This window comes from Terrapene carolina, unplaced genomic scaffold (assembly GCF_002925995.2).
Source record: "Terrapene carolina triunguis isolate 2854851 unplaced genomic scaffold, T_m_triunguis-2.0 Scaffold88, whole genome shotgun sequence".
Taxonomy (NCBI): Eukaryota; Metazoa; Chordata; order Testudines; family Emydidae; genus Terrapene; species Terrapene triunguis.
This window is the reverse complement of record NW_020664439.1, coordinates 29,666,554-29,690,320: the sequence shown is the minus strand read 5'-3', so window position 1 is coordinate 29,690,320 and position 23,767 is coordinate 29,666,554. Positions and strand designations below refer to the sequence as shown.

At 41.5% G+C, this 23,767-nt stretch overlaps 1 protein-coding gene across 2 annotated transcripts in view; it reads left to right on the top strand.

Moving 5' to 3' along the window:
• The window catches only part of IFT80 (intraflagellar transport 80), a 154,005-nt gene that overhangs the window by 67,258 nt on the left and 62,980 nt on the right, over window positions 1–23,767 (top strand). For both annotated transcript variants that reach the window (XM_026650014.1, XM_026650015.1), the window contains 3 exons: window positions 5,076–5,185; window positions 7,504–7,593; window positions 10,924–11,061. In XM_026650014.1, the coding sequence (XP_026505799.1) occupies window positions 5,076–5,185; window positions 7,504–7,593; window positions 10,924–11,061 (338 nt within the window). The remainder of the gene's footprint in view (window positions 1–5,075; window positions 5,186–7,503; window positions 7,594–10,923; window positions 11,062–23,767) is intronic.

Genomic DNA, 23,767 nt, shown 5'->3' with positions numbered 1-23,767 from the left:
CCTTGGGGACCCAGCCTACCCCTTAATGCCATGGCTCATGAAGCCATACACAGGCAGCCTGGACAGCAGTCAGGACCTGTTCAACTACAGGCTGAGCAAGTGCCGAATGGTGGTGGAATGTGCATTTGGCCGTTTAAAAGCGCGCTGGCGCAGCTTACTGACTCGCTCAGACCTTAACGAAAAGAATCTCCCCATTGTTATTGCTACTTGCTGTGCGCTCCACAATATATGTGAAAGTAAGGGGGAGACATTTATGGCGGGGTGGGAGGTTGAGGCAAATCGCCTGGCCGCTGATTACGCGCAGCCAGACACCAGGGCGGTTAGAGGAGCACAGCAGGGCGCGGTGCGCATCAGAGAAGCGTTGAAAACCAGTTTTGTGACTGGCCAGGCTACGGAGTGAAACTTCTGTTTGTTGCTCCTTGATGAACCCTCTGCCCCTCCCCCACCACCCTGTTAACTCTACTTCCCTGCAAACCAACCACCCCACCCTCCCCCACTACCCTCCCCCCTTCGAGCACCACTTGCAGAGGCAATAAAGTCATTGTTGCTTCACATTCATGCATTCTTTATTAATTCAGCACACAACTAGGGGGATAATTGGAAAGGTAGCCCGGGATGGGTGGGGGAGGAGGGAAGGAAAAGGACACACTCCAATTTAAAACTTTAAAACTTATTGCTATGGAAATCATCTAGGGTGGAGTGAGTGGGTGGCCGAAGGCCCCCCCACCGTGTTCTTGGGCGTCTGGGTGAGGAGGCAATGGGACTTGGGGAGGATGGCTGCTGGTTACAGAGGGGCTGTAGCGGCGGTCTCTGCTCCTGCTGCCTTTCCTGCAGCTCAACCATACGCAGGAGCATATCACTTTGATGCTCCAGCAGCCGGAGCATCGACTCTTGCTTTCTGATTACAAGTTGACGCCACCTCTCCTCTTCAGCCCGCGTTTCAGCACGCAACTTCTCCTCTTCAGCCCGCGATTCAGCACGCCACCTCTCCTCTCGCTCATATTGGGCTTTTTTAAAATCAGTCATTGACTGCCTCCACGCATTCAGCTGTGCTCTGTCAGCGTGGGAGGCAGTCTGAAGTTCAGTAAACATTTCGTCACGCGTCCTTCGCTTCCTTCTTCGAATATTCACTAGCCTCTGCGAAGGAGTAAGATTTGCAGCTGGTGGAGAAGGGAGAGGTTGTTAAAAAAGATACATTTTAGAGAACAATGGGTAGACTCTTTCACGTTAGATTTTGCTGTTCACAACATCACACAGCACATGTGCTTTCGTTACAAGGTCGCATTTTTCCTCTTATATTGAGAGTCTCCTGGTTTGGTGTGAGAGATCACTCACGCAGTGCCAGGACACAGATTTCAGCTTGCAGGCAGCCATGGTAAGACATATAGTCTTTGGGCTTTTTTAACCTTCTTAACATGTGGGGATGGTTTCAAACAGTTCTGCCCTCATTTCCCATACCAAGCACCCGTGCCATTTAAAATGGGTTTGCAATGTAAAAGGAGGGGCTGCGATTTCAGGTTTAACATGCAGCACAAACCCAACTAACTCCCCTCCCCCTCACACCCAATTCTCTGGGATGGTCACTTCAACCCTCCCCCCCACCGCGTGGTTAACAGCGGGGAATATTTCTGTTCAGCAGACCAGGAAGGGGCACCTCTGAATGTCCCCTTAATAAAATTGCCCCATTTTAACCAGGTGACCGTGAATGATATCACTCTCCTGAGGATAACAAAGAGTGATAAGGAATGGATGTTGTCTGCATGCCAGCAAACACCGGGACCATACGCTGCCATGCTTTGTTATGCAATGATTCCAGACTACGTGCTACTGGCCTGGCGTGGTAAAGTGTCCTACCATGGCGGACGGGATAAGGCAGCCCTCCCCAGAAACCTTTTGCAAAGGCTTTGGGATTACATGAAGGAGAGCTTTCTAGAGATGTCCCTGGAGGATTTCCGCTCCATCCCCATACACGTTAACAGACTTTTCCAGTAGCTGTACTGGCCGCGATTGCCAGGGCAAATTAATCATTAATCATTAAACACGCTTGTTTTTAAGCCATGTGTAATATTTACAAAGGTACACTCACCAGAGGTCCCCTGTGTGCCCTCAGGGTCTTGGGTCAGTTCGGGGGTTACTGTTTCCAGGTCCAGGGTGACAAACATATCCTGGCTGTTGGGGTAACTGGTTTCTCCGCTTCCTTGCTGCTGTGAGCTATCTATGTTCTCTCCATCCTCATCTTCCTCGTCCGCCGAACCCGCTTCCCCGTTTGCAGAGAGGGACTCATAGAACACGCTTGGGCTAGTGGTGGCTGCACCCCCTAGAATGGCATGCAGCTCCGCGTAGTAGCGGCATGTTTGCGGCTCTGCCCCGGACCTTCCGTTTGCGTCTCTGACTTTGTGGTAGGCTTGCCTTAGCTCCTTAATTTTCACGCGGCACTGCCGCGCGTCCCTGTTATGGCCTCTGTCCTTCATGGCCTTGGAGATCTTTTCTAATGTTTTGCCGTTTCTTTTACTGTTTCGGAGTTCGGCGAGCACTGCTTCATCTCCCCAGATGGCGATCAGATCCTGTACCTCCCGTTCGGTCCAGGCTGGAGCTCTTCTGCGATCCTGGGACTGGGACTGGGACTCCATCACGGTTACCTGTGCTGATGGGCTCTGCATGGTCACCTGTGCTCTCCACGCTGAGCAAACAGGAAATGAAATTCAAACGTTCGCGGGGCTTTTCCTGTCTACCTGGCCAGTGCATCTGAGATGAGAGTGCTGTCCAGAGCGGTCACAATGAAGCACTGTGGGATAGCTCCCGGAGGCCAGTAATGTCGAATTCCGTCCACACTAGCCCAATTCCGACCCCCTAAGGTCGATTTTATCGCTAATCCCCTTGTCGAGGTGGTGTTAGGAAACCGGTTTAAAGGGCCCTTTAAGTCGACAGAAAGGGCTTCGTAGTGTAAACGTGTCCAGGCTTAAGTCGATTTAACGCTGCTAAAGTCGACCTAAACTCGTAGTGTAGACCAGGCCTAAGTCATTTTTGCAAATGGGACTTTGGCTCTTAAGTCACTTAAGTGCTTTTGAAAATTTTACCCTATAAGTATGCTAACATCTTTTTTCACTTTCACAGTTTTGCACTATCACACAGGGTAGAAATGGTGGGAGTGCTAGTATGAATAGGTAACTTACTTTTTAACAAACATGTCTTGATCTGCTCACATTTTACCTCATTTTGTCTGTTTATTTGATACTTAGCTGTAAATTGAAATTCAGGTATAATCCTGAAGTAAACGTGAATCTCTCAGATTCTGGGTCAGAAACATGAAGAAGTAGAATAATGGAACTTCCTTCAAATTTTAGGGGGAAAAATCAAAAGTGAAATAATGAGTCTGTCAGAAATGGTCTTTTCTGGGTTTCCTGACCCTCTGTTCACTAATGCAGCTTTCAAAGGCAAGTACAGTGTTCTTTCATTTTCACAGTTGGTAAGTCTGATCAGAACAGAGTTGTAGTTCAATGCATTATAGCTGAGTGCAGCCTCAATATATGTTTAAACACTTGATAAAGAATAATGCAGGTGCACCAGGATATTAGTAATAATGGAATACAAAGCTTTTCATGACTAGGTCTGTGGTTCAACTCCAGATTGAAATCAATGGCAAGATGTCCATTGAAGTCAGTGGGACAGGATTTCACTTTAAATGAATTATGTTAATCATTGACCTTGCAAGGACATATGTCTTGATTTTATAGTATTTAACAACCTATATGGCGCTGCATCAGGGTTATTTTTTAAAAATTAAATGAATTCACCACTGGTGAAAGACACCAGACTCATAAACCTGAAGATTGAAACTTCCACATATTTCTACAGAATATACAGTGTATATAGCTTGGACAGTGGCAGTATAAGCTCTCCTACCATCACCCCACCAGTGTTCTGGATCTGATCAATATGGACCATACCCGGCAGATGAGAAGTAGTCTCCCATCACAACTTTCTGTAGCTAGTCAATAAATAAGCCAACAAAAACATTTTATAAAACACAGAACCATCAAGATGGGCACATGGATAACCAAAGCAACAACCTAATCTTATTATTGTATCCTGTGCCCTCCCTTCTGAAGCCTCATTATTTGTCAGTAGTTGTCAAGTCATGTTTAAATTCAGACTGTAAACCATAAGGGGCAGGGACTGCATTTGTCCATAAAGTTGTATGTATATAAATGTGATTAAAAATAATAACAGTTCAGTTTTCATACCCATTTAATCTTTGACCTTTGATAAGGCTGCTTTCAAGGATGCCATTTAGAGCTAAAAGTGACATGGGCACCTGTATACTTGAAATTGAAATGAGACCAGTAATTCATTCCACATAAGCCAATGTACAACCATCAGATGACAATCTTGCCAGAATTTCACCATACATTTTTCACTTCCTCAGGGGCCAGACGATTTCTTTAGATGTTGATGGCATCACTGCTTCTGTGGCGGTGTGCACTATCGTGGAAGCCACTAAACATGGCCAGAGCTGCAGTTCAGTTAGTGTGAGGGACAGAGGATGGTCTCCTCCCACTCCTTTTAGCTGGGGGACAGTTTTCTCTCTCCCGCACCAACCAGGTAGCAGTCATCTATAACCTCTTCCCATGGCAGCAATTAGCCCAGTTGATGGGAGCACAGAGATAATTCTCTGAAGAGCTGCTGGCTGGACAGAAAAAGTGGAGAGGTGTCCTTCTTTGTAAGGTCCCTGCTTGCATCTTTTAAAGACTTGTAAGAGTTAGCCTACTGGATTCATCTTCACTCCTGTAGCCACCCAGTAGAATCACCAATAGAAGCAGGTATATTTGCCTTGTTAAATTGTGCTGTTTAGCACCACAGTTGTTCTTAAATATCAATAAGGTATTTAGTAAATATATTGAAATTATTTCTGCTAGCAGTATTAAAACAGCTCTGTTTTATCTCTTCAGTATATAAAAATTCCAAATGTTTCAGCAACATTTTGTTTTATTAATCATTTTAAGTGCCTTTAATAATTTCTGCATGTGTTTTTCAAATCATCTTTATAAGATACAATTTTTTCTATCTTTCTATAGGAACACCAGTTTACTCAGTAGCATGGGGCCCTGATTCAGAAAAGGTTCTCTATACATCAGGGAAGCAGCTGATTATTAAACCTCTTCAACCAAATGCTAAAGTTTTACAGGTATCATTAACATAAAATTTACATAGGCTTCAGTGACATTTTACAAGTAATATAAAGTTTCATATAAGGGGTGAACACTGGACTGACTATGTGAAGAGAATGGGGCTGTGACAAGGAACCAGGGGTTGGGAAGAGGCAGGACTGGGACAGAGAAAACATTGGAGGGGATGGGACAAAAGGGGTCAAGCTGGGGTGGGGGAAATGGACGGAAGAATGTGCCCACTAGAGCACACTCCCCTCCAGAGCCTGGAATGGAACCCAATCTTCCGGAGTCTCATCATTCCTCTGCTGTCATCAAATATCTGAAACCCACAGGAAGAATGTACGTCACCCTCCTCTACTGCTGGTCTGCATAGAGGATAACAACATATGATTGCTATAAGTTACTCAGCTCAAATGATAGAGGTTTCTGCAGTTGAACTAAAGGTTCCAAACCTGCTGATAACCCTTGTGGGTGTCTTTATGATGCCACATGATTAAATGTCTGGTTCTTTAGTTTACTTTTGTAAAAACTGAGAATCTCCTTCTTTCACTCAGCCAGACATACCACCTATATTAAAAGAACATTACTAAGATTGCAAAGTCAAGAACTCAAAAGCTAGGGAGTATGAAAGTTAAGGTTACCTGTGCAACCTTAATTTGTCCCTTTTGTGCATATGCATTATGATACAGTCTTCAATTACATGATCCCTTACTATTTTTTCCACGGGACCAGGGTTTCATTCAATGCACAGGGTAGACCTGCTGTGGGGATGAATCAGGGTTGTATAGTTTTCTATAAGACCCCTGCTTCATTTGTTACAAAAGTTGGAAGGTGTATAATAATGAGGCAGAGGACTGCACAAAGAGAAGGGATGGTCTTGTTGTTATGGCTGTCTCTGCCACAGAGTTCTTCTATGATGCTTGGCAAGTCACTTAAACCAAATGATTCACAGGTGGTCACTAATTGTGTGTTCCTCTTTTTGTGTGTGTGTCTGACTTGAGACCTAGAGGTCTGATTTGCAGAAGTACTGAGCATTCACAGCTACAATTGAATTACCGGTAAATATGCGTTGAACATATTAAGTGCTATATAATACTGAGTACTCTGAAAAATCAGGTTCTAGGAGTCTCAAATTTGGCAACCAAATTTAGTGGACCTTTTGACCTTAATCTGTGGCTCAGTTCCCTATCAGTAAAATGGGGATTATGATACCTCCTTCTCTCGCTGGAATATTGTGAAAATAAATTAATTTATGTTTGTGAAATATTTAAATACTATAGTGATGTTTGTGGTAGAAAATCCCATTAGTACGTTTTTAATTTTGTCTTTAGAACAGGATCTGAAATTGAATAGTATTTAGTAAACAAGACTTTGTCTACACATGGAGATTCTGAAATAGATATTCGGAAACAGCTATTCAGGAATAACTCCATGTGCAGACACACTTATTTTGGAATAAGAGTGCCTTTTTCCAATTTAGCTTAATCCACTTTGAAAGTGGATTAAAATAAACCAGAAAAAAATTATAATTGAAATTTTGACCATTTTTACTAGTACCTGTCAGAGATAGAAATGGGAGCTTTATGTTGTTGGAAGAGATTTGAGGAGCATGTTGAAAGCTATTTCACTAGTAAGATATCAGTAATATGGCCAGTCTTTGGGCTCAAGAATCTATAAGGTATAAATAGTTATGTAGAGTTTACCTCATATATTAACATGTCATGTTAATAATCTCAATAAAGATAGAAGTAAGCAGTAAAAATGAGTGGAAAATGATATTTTAAGGGAAGTGGGGACACAAATAAATGGCTTTTTTGGAGTTTAAATGGAGTTTAAGAAATAGAAATAGATCCACGTTTAAAAAAATGAAAGAACAGATATAAACTGCTGTTGAAAAAAATTAGGGAGAGGCCTAAGTAGTAACAAGCAGAGGTTTAAAATAAAAAACCCAGAAACTTCAAATAAACAGAAATAGGCTTCAATTTTTTTATAAAAAAGAAGGAAGATGCAGAGGCTTTAAAAATAAATTTTAAAAAATCCTATTGTAGTTTGGAACATTCAAATTGTGGAGACTCTTAGACATAATATAAGTGCATAACCTCATTATTACCCTTGTCCTCACTCCCCCTTATTGTGTGTTATGTTAAATTAAATTGTAAGTCTCTGCAGGAAGAGACCATGTCTGCTGTGTTTGTACAGTGCTAACACAATTGGAACCTGATCCTGACTGGGGCCTATAAATGTTACCAGAATAAAAAACAATAAATACTAAAAATAATAGTAAAAGTAATTGCTAGATTTAAATGTATACTTAATTTATTTCTTTTCCTGTCAGTGGAAAGCCCATGATGGAGTTATTTTAAAACTTGATTGGAACTCAGTCAATGACCTTATCCTGTCTGCTGGTGAAGACTGTAAATATAAGGTGTGTATTGTTTAACTTTAATTACAGTGGATTAAATTATTTAAATAAATATTTAAAGCAGCAACTGAGTAACAATACTAGGCACTACTGACTTTCTCCAACCTTCCCAAGACCTTTCAAACTCAAATCCAATTAGATAGAAAAATTTCAGTGCAATTTGAAAGTTTTCAGGAAATGGCAGCTACACTGAACGAAAAGATTCCTAGCACATGTTAACATAGTACTATTTCAAATGGGACTACATCGGCGCTTGCTAGGTACCTTTTAGACCGCAACAGCAGGGTTTACACGGCACAATTAGAGCACAACACTTTAGAGCACTCTACACTTTGCACCCCTCTAGTGTGCATTTCTGTACCAGGTAGACAAGCCCTAGCTGCTGAAGGAATATTAAGACTAAGATATGAACTGAGAAAAGTAAAGAAATTACAATTAAAGGGGAAACAGTTTGTCTTGTTACCTAAATACAGGTGGGATCCTTAGGAAAATTGTATAGATGGCACACTGTTCTCTGTCAGTAATAGAGGGTGCATGTTATGTTTTCCCCCTTAATTGTGAACTTACTTTAATTAGTTGGTATCTGAATTCTAACAGTCTCTCATTTATGTGCTGTGATTTAAAAAAATATCTTTTGAATTATATAGTCTTTCTGTTTAAATCTTCTCTCAGATCATTGCATACTATGAATGGACTCCCTGCTAATATACTAGTTATAATGGCCCAGATCATCCACTCTGTGGAATAAGGGAACTCACTGAGATCCCTCTGCATCATGCTGTTGGAGGGCAAGGTTTGCCACCTGCAAATAATCTGCCCAGACCTGGCAAATACCTGGGAAGTGACAGGAGGCCAAGGGCCATCTTTAACAGAAACCCTCTGCCCATGCTATTGCTCTGACCCCATAAGCCTTCAAAAGCCACCAACCCTTCCCCATTCAGGTTTCCTGCCAGCATAGCTCCAGTAGAGATACTTTCCCAGGAAATACATCCTCCCTGGCATGGTTTGCTCCAGGTCCCTGGGGGAGGAGGAATATGTGGCCTCCACCAATAATTCCTAAGAGGGAGTCTGATGTACATTTTATCCCCATTGCAGTCATGTTCCCAGCCAACTCACACCTTCCCAGCTTCCCCCAAGTTCTCTTCTACCTTCTGCACAGACCTGTGGGTTCTGTAGTGAGTCTATTGCAGGGTCTGGAAACTGGGGAAATGTGAGCTGGTGAAGGGTATGGTAGAAGATCCAGGGGAAGAGGAAATCTGCATGTTGATGATCCCTCCATGTGGTTCTTGAGGGTATGAATTGGGCCAGTAGATTTTAATTACTCTGGTTTTATTTTATTTTTTTCATAAACATACTGTACAGCAAAATAAAAATGTACAAAGCTCAAATTTTATATAAAGAAATTAAAGAGACAGAGTGGGACCAACTTTTGTTGGTGAAAGTGACAAGCTTTTGAGCTACACGGAACTCTTCTCCAGATCTGAGAAAAGTACTCAGAGTGTCACAGCTAAATGCAAGGTGGAACAAATTGTTTAGCATAAATAGTTAACACACATTCTAAGGAACCATTTGTCTGAAATACAAAGAAATGTCATTTGAACTGAAAAATTGGTGGAAAATGTAAGAAATGTTAAAGTTTAAATTTCATCTGCTATATTTAGGAGGGAAAATAGAAGTAAAATTATAAAGAAGTGACTATCATTGTATTGAAGTGAGGGTTAACAATATTCCGTGAACATTTTACTGAGCGGTATGAAATGAGAACTGAGAAGAAGAAAGAATAAGATACATTAAGAAGACAGTGAATTGTAAAGAAAAAGAAGGGAGAAAGGAGAACTAAAACATTTGTCTAAAATATGTTAGCCAACCCCCATATAACCTCGACTATTTTCCTGCCCTACACAAATTATTAGAGCTCAGCCTGAGCAAAGAGAAACTTAAAAAAGAAAAATAATAAAAGGACTTTTGTAGCAATTGCTCTCATTTCAAAAACACTTTTTTTTCATGTCAGTCTAAGATCTGTTTTTGGAAATAGCTTTAAACCTGTTAAGATGTTATTTTTATCATTTAACTAGATAATAAGTTTTAATAAAAACTTAATTTGTACTTTGATTATTTAATAGAAAAAACTCATCAATATGACAACTTTTATAAACTTATAAGTTACTAATGCATAAAGTGTTCTTGCTGGCATTCTACTGGCAGTGTCATTGGAGGATTTCCCAGTTACATTGAGAACCTCATTATCAACTTTTTTGATGAAGAAAAATAATAATACTGTAGTTTTAATAGTTTTAAGTTTCAGCAGTAAGAGTCTTACACTTACTTCAAACCTCACATGAACAGCTTGGGAAATGAGATGAAAGATACGTGAGAGGTATATATTTCCATTTCAAAAGATATCACTCATTTTAGTCCCAAAGTTACCTTTGTTCCACACAAATTTGGCATCCCCTTGCTTGTATTGGTGAAAAATGTTTACAACAAAAATAAAGAATTATGAAACTGAGGTAACAGTTATTTTGCATTACAGAAGTGAATGCCACAGTATTTTAAGTTTTCTGCATAAATAATTTCTTCTATACCTCAGTTTGGGTTGTTGTCACAAACAGTCTCTCCCCTTTGGGCCTCAGCAGGTTGTGAGACATGTGAGGATATACAGCCATAAATATTCTGTTCACTGTCCCCTGGCTTGATTGCTGACTGGCTGTTGATAGTTGATGTGCATGCGATTTTATATTTGATATTACTATACAAATAGAATGATCAAAAGTATTTAGGAAACATACAGGTCTAAGAAAAAACATACAGTAATTCACCAAGAAACACCTAGTTAATAGTGCACTATACAGATATCAATGTAATATTTCCCATATTTTAGCAAAAATCCGACTTCAGGTAAAAATTATTTTTGTGGAGAGCTGGTTTTCCAAGTAGATGGAGGAGAATGCATTAGAATAACTTAGAAATAGGAATCTGATTTTACAGAGCATTTGTTGCTTTAAAATCTTGAGATGATACACAAAAGAAGGGCCCAAACTTCCAAACTTGACTTCATTGGGAGATTTGGGCATGCAAAGTATGCAGGATTGGGCCCAGCTGTTATATTGTGCATACACACACACACACAAATCCAACTGTTAAATGCATTAGATATCTTTTTTTAATGTCGCAATTTGTTTAAAAAATAAACATATTTCTACAATTTAAAAATATTTTCAGCTGAGGAAATGATGCCTCTAAAATAAGAAGTCCAAAATAAAAAGAATGATGCCTCTAAAATAAAATATGTCCAAAATAAATTCAGACTGTAATTTATTTTTTCTTTCTGAGGTGTGGGATAGTTATGGTCGTCTACTGTACAGCTCTCAGCCTCATGATTATCCTATAACATCTGTTGCCTGGGCTCCGGATGGAGAATTATTTGCTGTGGGGTCTTTTCATACTTTGCGCCTATGTGATAAAACTGGGGTAAGTAACAGCTCTGACAAAGAAGAGATGTAGTGTTATGCAAATTTATTAAAAATATAGTAAATATTCCAGAGAATACACACGTATAAACATATTTTCATTTGTAGAGAATAGTCCTGGCTTTTTAATATCTTTCCCCTGGGTGCTTCTGGCTGAGTCATTGTCTCCTTAGTCCGTTTGATGCATTTGTCTCTGTATTTAATGGTGTCTTATGAACACTTTACAGTTTTGTGCAGGGTCAACTAGTTCTATCGTATTTTGCCCTTCTTTCTTCACACATTTGATTGTTACATCTTCATTAATTTATGCTTCACAATTATATTTTGCAGATTCTTTACCAGATCAGTGTATAATTCTTATTATTTATCCTTTAAAGATACCATCTACACTGGAGTTTCACTCTGGCTTCTCATTCTTCCATAGCTAGACAGAAGAACTTCTCTAGATAAAAGGGTTTGTCTCACAGAATTAGTGGTTGTAGTAGTAGCCAGCATGTGGAAGTTCTCCCTCATCTCAGCCCCTTGTGCATCCATCAGCTGCTGCTGCCTCACCCTCTAGAATCTTCTAACCATTATCTCAACTATGGTCAAAGACTGAAGTCTCTGAAGGAGCTGTCCCCGACTTTCATCAGACAATTGTAGTCTGTTTTTTTGATTTTCAGCTTTTCTCTTCAGGTATTTTGTTCTTGTTGTTGACCTAGTTTTTTGGTTAGTCTCCTGTTAAAACTTAACTTAATTCAGTTTCATGTCGTTTCTTTGGTATTTTAGACTAGGTAACTCCAGAGCACTGATTGACAAGATTGTCTCTGTGGATCTGCAGCGTTTTGTTCAAAGTTCTTGCTAACCCATCGCATTGCATCAGACTTAAATGAGTTGGGATTCTTGTCTTACTCCCTATCTCTCTTTTCTTGGTGGCGTTTTATCACTTCTCTGAGTTTGACACTTCAAAGCTTGTAGTATTTTGGGGCATTTTCATCAGAACACATTTTGATTTTATTCACACTGCACTCTACAGTTGCTTTGGCACACTCTTCCAACACATGAGCACATTCTGCTACTGCTTTGAAATCGTTTTTGGCACATTGATTTGGAAGTTTGAAATGCCAAGTAAGTGTCTAAAGACATTTTTTCACACATTTCTTTATTTCAGCAAGCCAACCTCTCCTTTAATCCTAAATGAGGTAAGAACCTTCAAGAAATGTCAGTTAGGCCAAAGGATGTCAATCATGAATGCGTTTGACTTCTGCATCCTCTGCCTTGGAGTTGAGTAAGATGTGTATAAATGTGAGGTGTGCCTTGAAATGTTACCTAGCGCCATCAAGTTTCCTGAGGAACACACAAAATCCTTCTAGGTACCCTTGAGAGACTCCCATATGTCCATTCTGCAGTTAGCTCCAGAGGCTTGCTCCTTCAAGCAGAGCATTCTGAGTCTTTGTTGGCCCCACTCTTGTCAACACAGACACAGCTTTCCCATAGGGCCAGCAGATCCACTTCATCAGGTATCTTGAAGTGAATTGAACTACCTGTGTTGAAGCAGAGTTCTCTGAAATATACTAATGATTTGCTCTGAGTATATTGATGCACCAAGATGCTAGTACTGAAATTCAACTGTTTTGATGAGGCATTTCCTCTACAAAAGTACTGAGCGTAGGTGGCACAAAGAGAGAGACATTGACTCTTTGACATATCTCTGCTATAGTCCTTCACGCCAAGCAAATCCAAAACAATCACCATATTCCCCTATCTAGTCTGGTGCTGCATTTTTAGAATCTGGATGGAAGCAGTATGTGTTTAGAATCTGGATGGAAGCAGTTTGTGATGACTAAACTAGGCTGATCCTTCAGGTTTGAAGCTGAAGTTGATTTGCCTTTTCTTGCTGGTTGTTTCTATGTTTTATCATTCTTGTTTTTAGAAATCCCTTGAGCTACTTACTCTTCATGAACAAGAATCTGGTGGTGATTATCTTTAAAGAAAGGAAAATTGCTCACTTGTAATTCTGCCTCTTTGAAGATATTATTAGACAGTATTCTTTTCTCTCTCACATTCACCCTCCTGCCTCCCCTCAGATTCTGGTGTATTTTCTGTAGGAGGTTTTTTTGGTTTTTGATTTGTTTTGTTTCGTTAAATGGTGGGTGTTTTGTTTTTGTTTTGTTGGAGTTTTGATGGTACAATTTTTTTCGAACGGTTTATTTTGGGGAGCTCTTCTTTCCCATGCAATTTAGGAACTCACTGGAAGGTTTTGGAGTGTGTGTGGGGTTGGTCCACATGTGGAGGTGGGATAGCTTGCAGGCCACAATTTACCACTGCCCTAGGGTTAAAAAATATATTGAGCTCAGGAAGTTCTGCCCTGTTTGTTACTGGGAGAAAAACCCAACAGTGAGACTCCTGTGAGATGTTTCTTTCAAGAAGCTGAATTCCAGGTAAGAAATATTCTCTCTTCTCTAAGAATATTGTTCGCATTTTCAGACGTGATGGGGATTGCATATTGGCCACAAAGAATCCAAAGTAGACTAAGGTTTCAGTAATTTAAAAAAATGTATGTTTGCAAATTATGTTGTTTAATGGTATTTCCAATATAAGTTGTCCTTTTTAAGAAAAGTAGATCCTGGTATACAACTTCCCTGCTTACCTGTAGGCCTTTGCTTTGTCAAAAAATATTTTAGTTGTATTGGAATAAAATATTTCTTAGGAGTAGGTACAGCATATAAGATTGTACAATTTTTAACAAGTTTCTTAATATTATTACTTATATACAGTAGCCTGAACACAACTTGTTCTTTTCTATTTCTAATTTTGAACAGAACGTTTATTTTATCTATCATTAGAACAAGCAATTGAAAGGCATGCTGTACAAGCACAAATATGGGATTAAGAACGCTAAGGGCTAGGCATGTAGAAACCAACACTGCTAAGAAGTTCTGATGTCTTATTTTCTTGAACTATTTTGAGTCTGGCACCATGATAGTCTGGAGGATGAATCAGTTACGTAGAGGATTTCTTCAGAACTCAGTAGGGTTGAATGCGTATCTTAGCAACTGCAAAGACTTCATGGCCAAATTTTTGTTTGTTGGTTTGGTTTGGTTTTGAAAAAATGTATCAGTTTATATCATTTCCTTCCTCAGAAAATACTATGCTTTATTGTTTATAATAATCTTTAAAAACTGTCACTGTGACATGATACAATATTCTACAAACCTAGCTCTAGAAACAGACTGGTCTATCACTGTTTAAAACATTGTGTCACTTAATATCAGTACCAATTTGAGAAGAAGGGTCAGTTAGATGAGTTAAGAAGGTGAATTCCCTTAACAAACACAGACTATCTGTGCTAGTGGGAGACATGTCCTTGACCTGACCAGAAGCTTTCTTAATAGTTGGTGCTAAATCAAAAATAATGTCTAGCATTAAAAATTAAACTTGCTGATTAATAAATATTTATATAAATCAAAAGGCAGAAATATGCATCTGTTAAATTCTTCCCAGTTTCCACCAGTGATTTTGTGTTAATATTTTACTTTATGGTATTTATGTTATATAAATGCTCTTTGAATTTAAAATACAAAAATACTATACAGATTGAAAAATGTGTATGCATACACACTCAAATATCAAACCTTGTCCCTCCCAAACTTGCTGGGTTACTTGAAAGTAGACATAATGTACCATGTTTTCAGTGAATGGCCTCTGCTTTTACCTTGTAAATATCAGATATAAATAAACCTAATTAAGATCTATCCACACACTATAATCTTAATATGTACAGAAAAATGGTTAAAGCTGGGCAAGAAATTTGATCCACTGACAAGTGACTTATTCCATTGAATATACAGGAACTAATAGATTCTGTGAGGAATATGAGTAAGGTGCTAAGATGTAAATTCTCAGGTCAAATGAGTTAGTTACATCTTACTTTTTATTTTAAGCTAGGGCCTTGTCTACATTTATAAGTTTTGCAGTTTTAACTTTAATCATAATTGAAGCAAACAAACTCCCCTAGTGTAGATATAGTTATACAGTAAAAGTGCTTAGGCGTTGTCTACACTAGAAAGAGTTCTTGTACTGGTATAGTTCATACCAGTTCCCTGAATAAAATAAGTTATACTATCAAAAGCTCTTTTTTGCTGGTATATCTGCATCTAAACTAAGGCTTTTGGTTAGATTCCCCCACAGACCCCACCCCAATCTTAACAGTCATAGCTATGCAAACAAAACTTTTAAGTGTAGACCAGGCCTTATACTAGTGTAATTTATTCAAGTTCAGTGAAGAGAAATAGAAAGTGCCTTATACTAGTAAAACCATGACTACTCTAGGGCTTTAACTGGTATAAATACATCAGTAAAAAAAAAATCACATTTCTTACCGATGCAGTTTACTGGTAAAACTTTTTAAGTACAGACCAGGCCTAGGGGCTTGTCTTCCTATGAAAATAAATCAGGAATAAGATAGGATGCAAATTTTAAATGGGTTAACTATTTGTGATTAACTCCATGTGTGTGTACACTTTTTCTGGAATAGGGGCTGGTCTACACGGGGGGTGGGGGAGGGGGGATCGATCCAAGATACGCAACTTCAGCTACGCAAATAGCGTAGCTGAAGTCGAAGTATCTTGGATCGAATTACCTGGAGTCCAAACGGCGCGGGATCGATGGCCGCAGCTCCCCCGTCTACTGCGCTACCGCCGCTAGCTCTGGTAGAGTTCCGGAGTCGACAGTGAGCGCTTTCGGGGATCGATATATCGCGTCTTAACGAGACGCGATATATTGATCCCGGATAAATCGATTGCTACCCGCCGATACGGCGGGTAGTGAAGACGTACCCTAAGAGTGTCATATTGTGAATTAGTTTAATCCACTGTGATTAAATTAATTTGGTATAAGGGCATACTCATTCCAGAATAAGAACCTCCACTCATGTAGTCAATCAGGAATAGTTATTCCAGAATAACTCCCTGTGTAGACAAGCCCTAAAGCCCAGATCATCAAAGGTATTTAGGCATCTAACTCCTATTGATTTCAATGGAAGTTAGGAGCCAAAATACTTTTGAGGATCTGGGTCCAAGTGTCTGCTTCTGTAAGCTGAGGGGAATCCTAGGGTATAATATGGCCAGCTAACATGACTTCAGATATCTATGACTTCACAAACGTTGAGAGGGCTTTCTAGTCATGTTAAGCTAATTCCATTGAGCTAACTTGATTGAGAAAACATGACTCTTTTGCTCTTCGAGACAGGGCAAAATATGTTAGTCTACATTTTAATAAGGCTTTTCAGTTGGGTTAAGATAACTCACTTGAGCAAGCACAATTGAAAAACATACCTCTTTTACCTGGCAAGAACTAGGAAGAGATTCCAACAGACTAATAGTAAAAAGCAGGGGTTCAAAATTAAAAAAAAAAAAAAAGAGAGAGAGAGAGAGAAATTGTGAATAAAAAGCAGAAATAGGTTGAGATTTTATTTATAAAAAATGAAGGAAGAAAGGAAAATGCAAAGGCTTTAAAATTAAACAAATTCCTATTATAGGGAATTCCTGTTATATTCTTTGTTTCAGGAGAAGAGCTTGTTTTCTTACTCGTGGCTAGTACTGATCTTTAATTTCCATCTCTTAAAAAAAAATCAGGTCTGTCAGGTTTTCGTTTTACCACACTATTAAAGATGACTTTCTAGCCAATTAATTAAAAAGAAGGGATGCAAGTCTTACCCCACTCTGTTTCCTGTTTTAAGGGGCCAGAGCAGCATAAATGGGTGCTACATTCCCCAGATATAACTGGGGAGAATTCCCCCAGTGTAGGAACTGGGGACAGCCAGAGCAGCCTTGTCTTCACTAGGAAAAAAGGTGCTTTTTACCATGCTAGCTAATATGTGGTAATTAACATGCTTTAAAAATGCTAGTATGGAAACTCACATGTTAGCTGGTCAAGGCAAACCCCAGGCTGTCCCTAGTCATTCCCTCAACCTGTTAATATATGTGAAAACTACACACTGCGTCATCCCCCATTAGGATTTTAACTAACATATAGTGGAAAAAACACCACTTTTTTTCCTAGTGTGGATGCACCCAGACTTTCTTTCAAGGACTGTTTCAAAAATCCCGGTATAAGCTGTAGAGCTGGGGATGCAAGGGATTGGCGCCACAACACTTAGCTGTAGCCAAAGATTCTGGGCAGTATGGGACAGGTTACACTTATGGTACACCAGAGCACTCCAGTCCTTGTATCACTCCAGAAACGTGAAGACACAACAGTGTTTTAAAGACAGCTTAATTCCCCCTCCCTCATGGGCTATAAATTCTGTGTAGAGCCTCTTAAATTAGAGGCGCAGCATAGAATCTCATCCCAGGGTTTGATTTTGTTTTTTCTAGCACCACATTCATCTAATGTTTTAAGTGTTTCATTTTTCTTCTGTAATTTCCTAGTCAATAATGCAACAAGAAAGACTCAGATGACAATGTCAGACATAAAGGGGCCAAACCTCTGGCAGAATCATAAATTTGGAGCCTTTACATCATAATCATCTCAGATAAACAAATGTGCTCTGAGAGTACAGCTCCCCTCTTCAGCCAGTTTGTAACAGACAGTGTCACGTAATCTTAGTGCACTATGAGTGAAATCCTGCCCTATTAAAATTAACAGGGATTTTTCCATTGACTTCAATAGGGCCAGGATTTCACCCTATGATTTTGGGTATCACTAACATGAATAAGAGAATAATTAATTCTTGCCTGTAATGACTGCACATTTGTCATTTGTACACATAAGCTTTGCTGTTTGTTTTTTTAAACAAGCCAGTAAAACCACCATATATGTGCAAGGGATTGGACATATATAGGGATATATATTGGCTTTTAAGAAGAAACTTTTAGAAAAGTTAGAAACAGACAAAACACAATATTTTGATACTTTGTTGAATACTAACAAAATCTTTTAGTTACTCTGATAAATATTCCTTGAACATTTATAGTTTTTAATCAAGTATTCTTGTGACGTTGCACTCTATATGATTTTATGAAAGTATGCTGATGTGTGTGAATATAATATTAAATATAATTAAAATATGCTTCATGCAAAAGGTCTCTTGTAAGGTATCATTACAAAGCTTATAATCTACTGAGTGTAGTCATCCTATTTGTATAAATGTATCACTCTTGTATCTGAAACTAGAAATATGAAATATAACTCTGAGGGCCTATTGTAATTATGCAAAGTGTGGGCCATTAATGGTGGTTTGGAATCTTGATGGTGCCCATCAACCAGGACAATTGACTGTGGATGGCTCTGTTTGCAGGCAGGCCTTCCTGTGAGTCAGGCTGGGGGGGAATGAAGGCTTGGGGTCTTACAATGACATGATCATGTCACCTGAACTGGAATCCATCTTTAATCTGGTGTTTTTCCATTGAGAAGGAGGGGTGGGAATCCAGAGGGACAAAGGATTCCCGCCTTATGCAAAAGATATATGAGTGGGTGGAACAGAACAAAGGGGGCAGCCATCATGAGAAATCCCCTAGCTATGGCTCCAGCCGGGGCTCAGGGCTTCCAACCCCGGTGGCTCTTCTTGGGACTCTGAGCACCCAGGCTCAAGGCTTCTGCCCCCTGTGGCTTGAGCCAGGGCTCAGGGCTTCTGCCCCCCACAGCTCCAGCCAGGGCTCAAAGCTTCCATCCCCCACGGCTCCAGACGTGGCGGAGGGCACCTGTGCTCAGGGTTTCAGTCCAACAGCTCCAGCTGGGGTGCGGGGGCTTGGGACACCCGGGCTCGGGGCTTCTGTCCCGCTTCTCCAGCTGGGGCTCGGGGCTTCAGCCCTTGTGGCTCCTGCTGGGACTTGGGGCTTCCATCCTGGGCCTACTGCTGGGGCCCCCACAGCTTCTGCCAGGGCTCAGGTGCCCATTTTTCCAGGCCCCCCCAAATTGGCCTGGGTCTCTGGGCACTGGCTGGGACAAGCAGCTAGGAGCCCCTGGTTGAGGCGGCATGAGGGGGGGATTGAACCCATCTCCACCTCCAGCTGCCGGAAGCTCCGTGGCACAGAAGTGAGGGTGGCAATCCTGCGGTCCCACGCAATCAACCCACGATCTCTCCACAATCATCTTTTGGGTCAGGACACCCAAAGTTACACCACCTTGAAATTTCAGTTGTAAACATCTGAAATTGTGAAATTGACCAATTTTAAAACGCTCTGCCCGTGAAATTGAACAAAATGGACAGGGAATTTGGTAGGGCCCTGTCCATAAGGGCCCAGTCTGAGCATGCCTATTGGATCAGGCTCTGCAAGTAAGTTAGGCGAAATGATGCCTATCTTCCCCTTGTTTGTGAATTGCTCTGGGGTTTAGGAGTCTGGACACCTGGCGTGGGGCTGCACTGCATATAGTCAGAGACAGAAACATAGACACCTAGGGAACTTTTATTGCAAAAATTTAGATGCTGAATGATTTTAGGCACCTACACAGTTCGGGGGCACTTGAGCAGGGGCTTTGTGAATCCCAGCAGGTTCTGATTCTGAAATTTAGGTTCATAAGTCCTTTTTTTAATCCAACCCCTATTTTTTCAAGTGTCCCCCTCCCCTTTAAAAAAAAAATTAGAATCAAGTATCAAGGAAGTGGAGAAATCAGTTTAGGGTGGCCCAAGTTTGTGCTTGATCCAGGAGAGAAAGGGGAGCCAGTGGTGCAATGGAAAGATAAGGGTGTTATGGTCAAAATGACAAGCCACAGTGTGGTGCGCCATGGATAGGTATCCCCGTGTGCAGCCAACTACAGTCCAGTGCACTGTCTTTTGGGAAGTTTTGGCAATGCATGATGGGGCAGAAACGAGTCACACTGGAGTGACTTGGAGCAGGGGGCCAGCTTCCTAGCGCACAAACTGTCTCCATCCCATAATGTCATCTATATCCCATAATTTTTGCATCTCTTTTTAAAAATCCCACAAACCCTCTTGGCCCTCCTTGCTTTTCTCCATCTCTGACAGAAGCATGGAGTCTGCACAGCTCTGCAGTATTGTTATAAGTTTTGCAAACACAGGACGCATCATCCTCTATTATTTGCAGAGCTGTAAGAAGAACTGAATCAGTGGGGAACATGATTTTTTGGAGGACAGATTGCTGTGAGGCATAGCGAGAACCAATTAAAGGTGGTTGGTGGTGTTCACACAGCAGCTGCACATGGTGGAGTGCCGCTTCTGGGCCCAAGAAATGAGCATGACTGGTGGGATCACATCATAATGCAGGCTTGGGGTGACAAGCAGTGGCTGCAGAATTTTTGGGTGCACAAGGCCACATTTCTGGATCTGTGTGCTGAGCTCACCCCATACCTTTAGCATAGGGACACCAAAATAAGAGAAGCGAAAAGTGCGCTGCGGAAACTTGCAATGCAGGATTGCTACCCATCAGTGAGAAATCATTTTGGAATTGGAAAATCCACTGTGGAGACCATTGTCATACAAGTATGAAGGGCCATTAATCATCTTCTGTTATGCAGGACTGTGACTCTTGACAATTTGCAGGACATAGTGGATGGATTTGCAGCTGTGGTGGAGCAATAGACAGCGCCCATATGATGTCGTTGTGGGCATCTGCTGTAGACCACCAGACCAGGAGGATGAGGTAGACCAGTGGGGTTCCTCAAGGTTTGGTTTTGGGTCCGATTTTATTTAATCTATTTATTACTGACCTCGGAACCGAATGTAGGAGTGGGCTGATAAAGTTTGCGGATGACACAAAGTTGGGAGGTATTGCCAATTCGGAGAAGGATCGGGATATCCTGCAGGGAGACTTGGATGACCTTGTAAATTGGAGTAATAGTAATAGGATGAAATTTAATAGTGAGAAGTGTAAGGTGATGCATTTAGGGATGACTAACAAGAATTTTAGTTATAAGCTGGGGACGCATCGGTTGGAAGTAACGGAGGAGGAGAAGGACCTCGGAGTCCTGGTTGACCGCAGGATGACTATGAGTCGGCAATGTGACGTGGCCGTGAAAAAAGCTAATGCGATCTTGGGATGCATTAGGCGAGGTATTTCTAGTAGGGACAAGGAGGTGCTGCTTCCGTTATACAAGGCGCTGGTGAGACCTCATTTGGAGTACTGTGTGCAGTTCTGGTCTCCTATGTTTAAAAGGGATGAACTCAAACTGGAACGGGTACAGAGAAGGGCCACTAGGATGATCCGAGGAATGGAAAACCTTTCGTATGAAAGGAGACTCGAGGAGCTCGGTTTGTTTAGCCTAACCAAAAGAAGGCTGAGGGGGGATATGATTGCTCTCTTTAAATATATCAGAGGGATAAATACCAGGGAGGGAGAGGAATTATTTCAGCTCAGTACTAATGTGGACACGAGAACAAATGGATATAAACTGGCCGTGGGGAAGTTTAGGCTTGACGAAGGTTTCTAACCATCAGAGGGGTGAAATTTTGGAACAGCCTTCCGAGGGAAACGGTGGGGGCAAAAGACCTCTCTGGCTTCAAGATTAGGCTAGATAAGTTTATGGAAGGAATGGTTTGATGGGATAATGTAATTTTAGGCAATTAGCTAATAACGTGCCATCGCTGGTAAAATGAGGGTCTGGCTGGAGAATCTTGCCTGTATGCTCGGGGTTCTACTGATCGCCATATTTGGGGTCGGGAAGGAATTTTCCTCCAGGGTAGATTGGCAGAGGCCCTGGAGGTTTTTCGCCTTCCTCCGCAGCGTAGGGCAGGGGTCGCAAGCTGGAGGATTCTCTGCGACTTGAAGTCTTTAAATCACGATCTGGAGACTGCAACAGCTGAGTTAAGGGAAAGTGGGTGGGTCAGCTTTTGTGGCCTGCATCATGCGGGAGGTCAGACTAGATGACCATAATGGTCCCTTCTGACCTTAAAGTCTATGAGTCTATGAGTCAGACAAGGCTTTCTTTGGACAACTAACAGAAGTTTCCAGATCACAGGCCCTGGTTCTCATGCGGGACTTCAATCACCCTGACATCTGCTGGGAGAGCAACACAGCAGTGCACAGACAATCCAGGAAGTTTTTTGAGAGTGTTGGGGACAACTTCCTGGTGCAAGTGCTGGAGGAACCAACTAGGGGCCGTGATCCTCTTGACCTGCTGCTCACAAACAGGGAAGAATTGGTAGGGGAAGTAGAAGTGGGCGGCAACCTGGGCAGCAGTGACCATGAGAGGTCGAGTTCAGGATCCTGACAAAAGGAAAGAAAGGAGAGCAGCAGAATACGGACCCTGAACTTCAGAATAGCAGATTTTGACTCTCTCAGAGAACTGATGGGCAGGATCCCCTGGGAGGCTAATATGAGGGGGAAAGGAGTCCAGGAGAGCTGGCTGTATTTTAAAGAAGCTTTATTGAGGGCACAGGAACAAACCATCCCAATTTGCAGAAAGAATAGCAAATATGGCAGGCGACCAGCTTGGCTTAGCAGAGAAATCTTCGGTAAGCTTAAACACAAAAAGGAAGATCACTAGGGAAGAGTATAAAAATATTGCAAGTCATGCCTGACCAACCTGATTTTCTTCTATGTCGAGATAACTGGCACTGTGGATACGGGGAAAACGGTGGATGTGATATATCTTGACTTTAGCAAAGCTTTTGATACTGTATCCCACAGTATCCTTGCCAGCAAGTTAAAAAAGTATGGATTGGATGAATGGACTATAAGGTGGATAGAAAGCTGGCTAGATCGTCGGGCTCAATGGGTAGTGATCAACAGCTCGATGTCTAGTTGGCAGCCGGTATCAAGCAGAGTGCCCCAGGGGTCTGTCCTGGGGCCATTTTTGTTCAACATCGTCATTAATGATCTGGATAATGGGATGGATTGCACCCTCAGCAAGTTCGCGGATGACACTAAACTGGGGAGAGAGGTAGATACGCTGGATGGTAGGGATAGAGTCCAGAATGACCTAGACAAATTGGACGATTGGGCCAAAAGAAATCTGATGAGGTTCAACAAGGACAAGTGCAGAGTCCTGCACTTAGGAAGGAAGAATCCCATGCACTGCTACAGGCTGGGGATCGACCGGCTAAGCGGCAGTTCTGCAGTAAAGGACCTGGGGATTACAGTGGATGAGAAGCTGGATATGAGTCAACAGTGTGCCCTTGTTGCCAAGAAGGCTAATGGCATATTGGGCTGTATTAGTAGGAGCATTGCCAGCAGATCGAGGGAAGTGATTATTCCCCTCTATTTGGCACTGGTGAGGCCACAGCTGGATTATAGCATCCAGTTTTGGGGCCCCCCACTAGAGAAAGGATGTGGACAAATTGGAGAGAGTCCAGCGGAGGGCAACGAAAATGATTAGGGGCTGGAGCACATGACTTATGAGGAGAGGCTTAGGGAACTGGGCTTATTTAGTCTGCAGAAGAGAAGAGTGAGGGGAGATTTGATAGCAGCCTTCTACTACCTGAAGAGGGGTTCCAAAGAGGATGGAGCTAGGCTGTTCTCACTGGTGGCAGATGACAGAACAAGGAGCAATGGTCTCAAGTTGCAGACAGGGAGGTCTAGGTTGGGTATTGGGGAAAAACTATTTCACTAGGAGGTGGTGAAGCACTAGAATGGGTTACCTAGGGAAGTAGTGGAATCTCCATCCTTAGAGGTTTTTAAGGCCCAGCTGGACAAAGCCCTAGCTGGGATGATTTAGTTGGAGTTGGTCCTGCTTTGAGCAGGGGGTTGGATTAGACCTCAGGAGGTCATCTAGGATCGCAATAGGATCGCTATTGGCATTTCATCATTGCCTATGGTAATTCGCCAGTT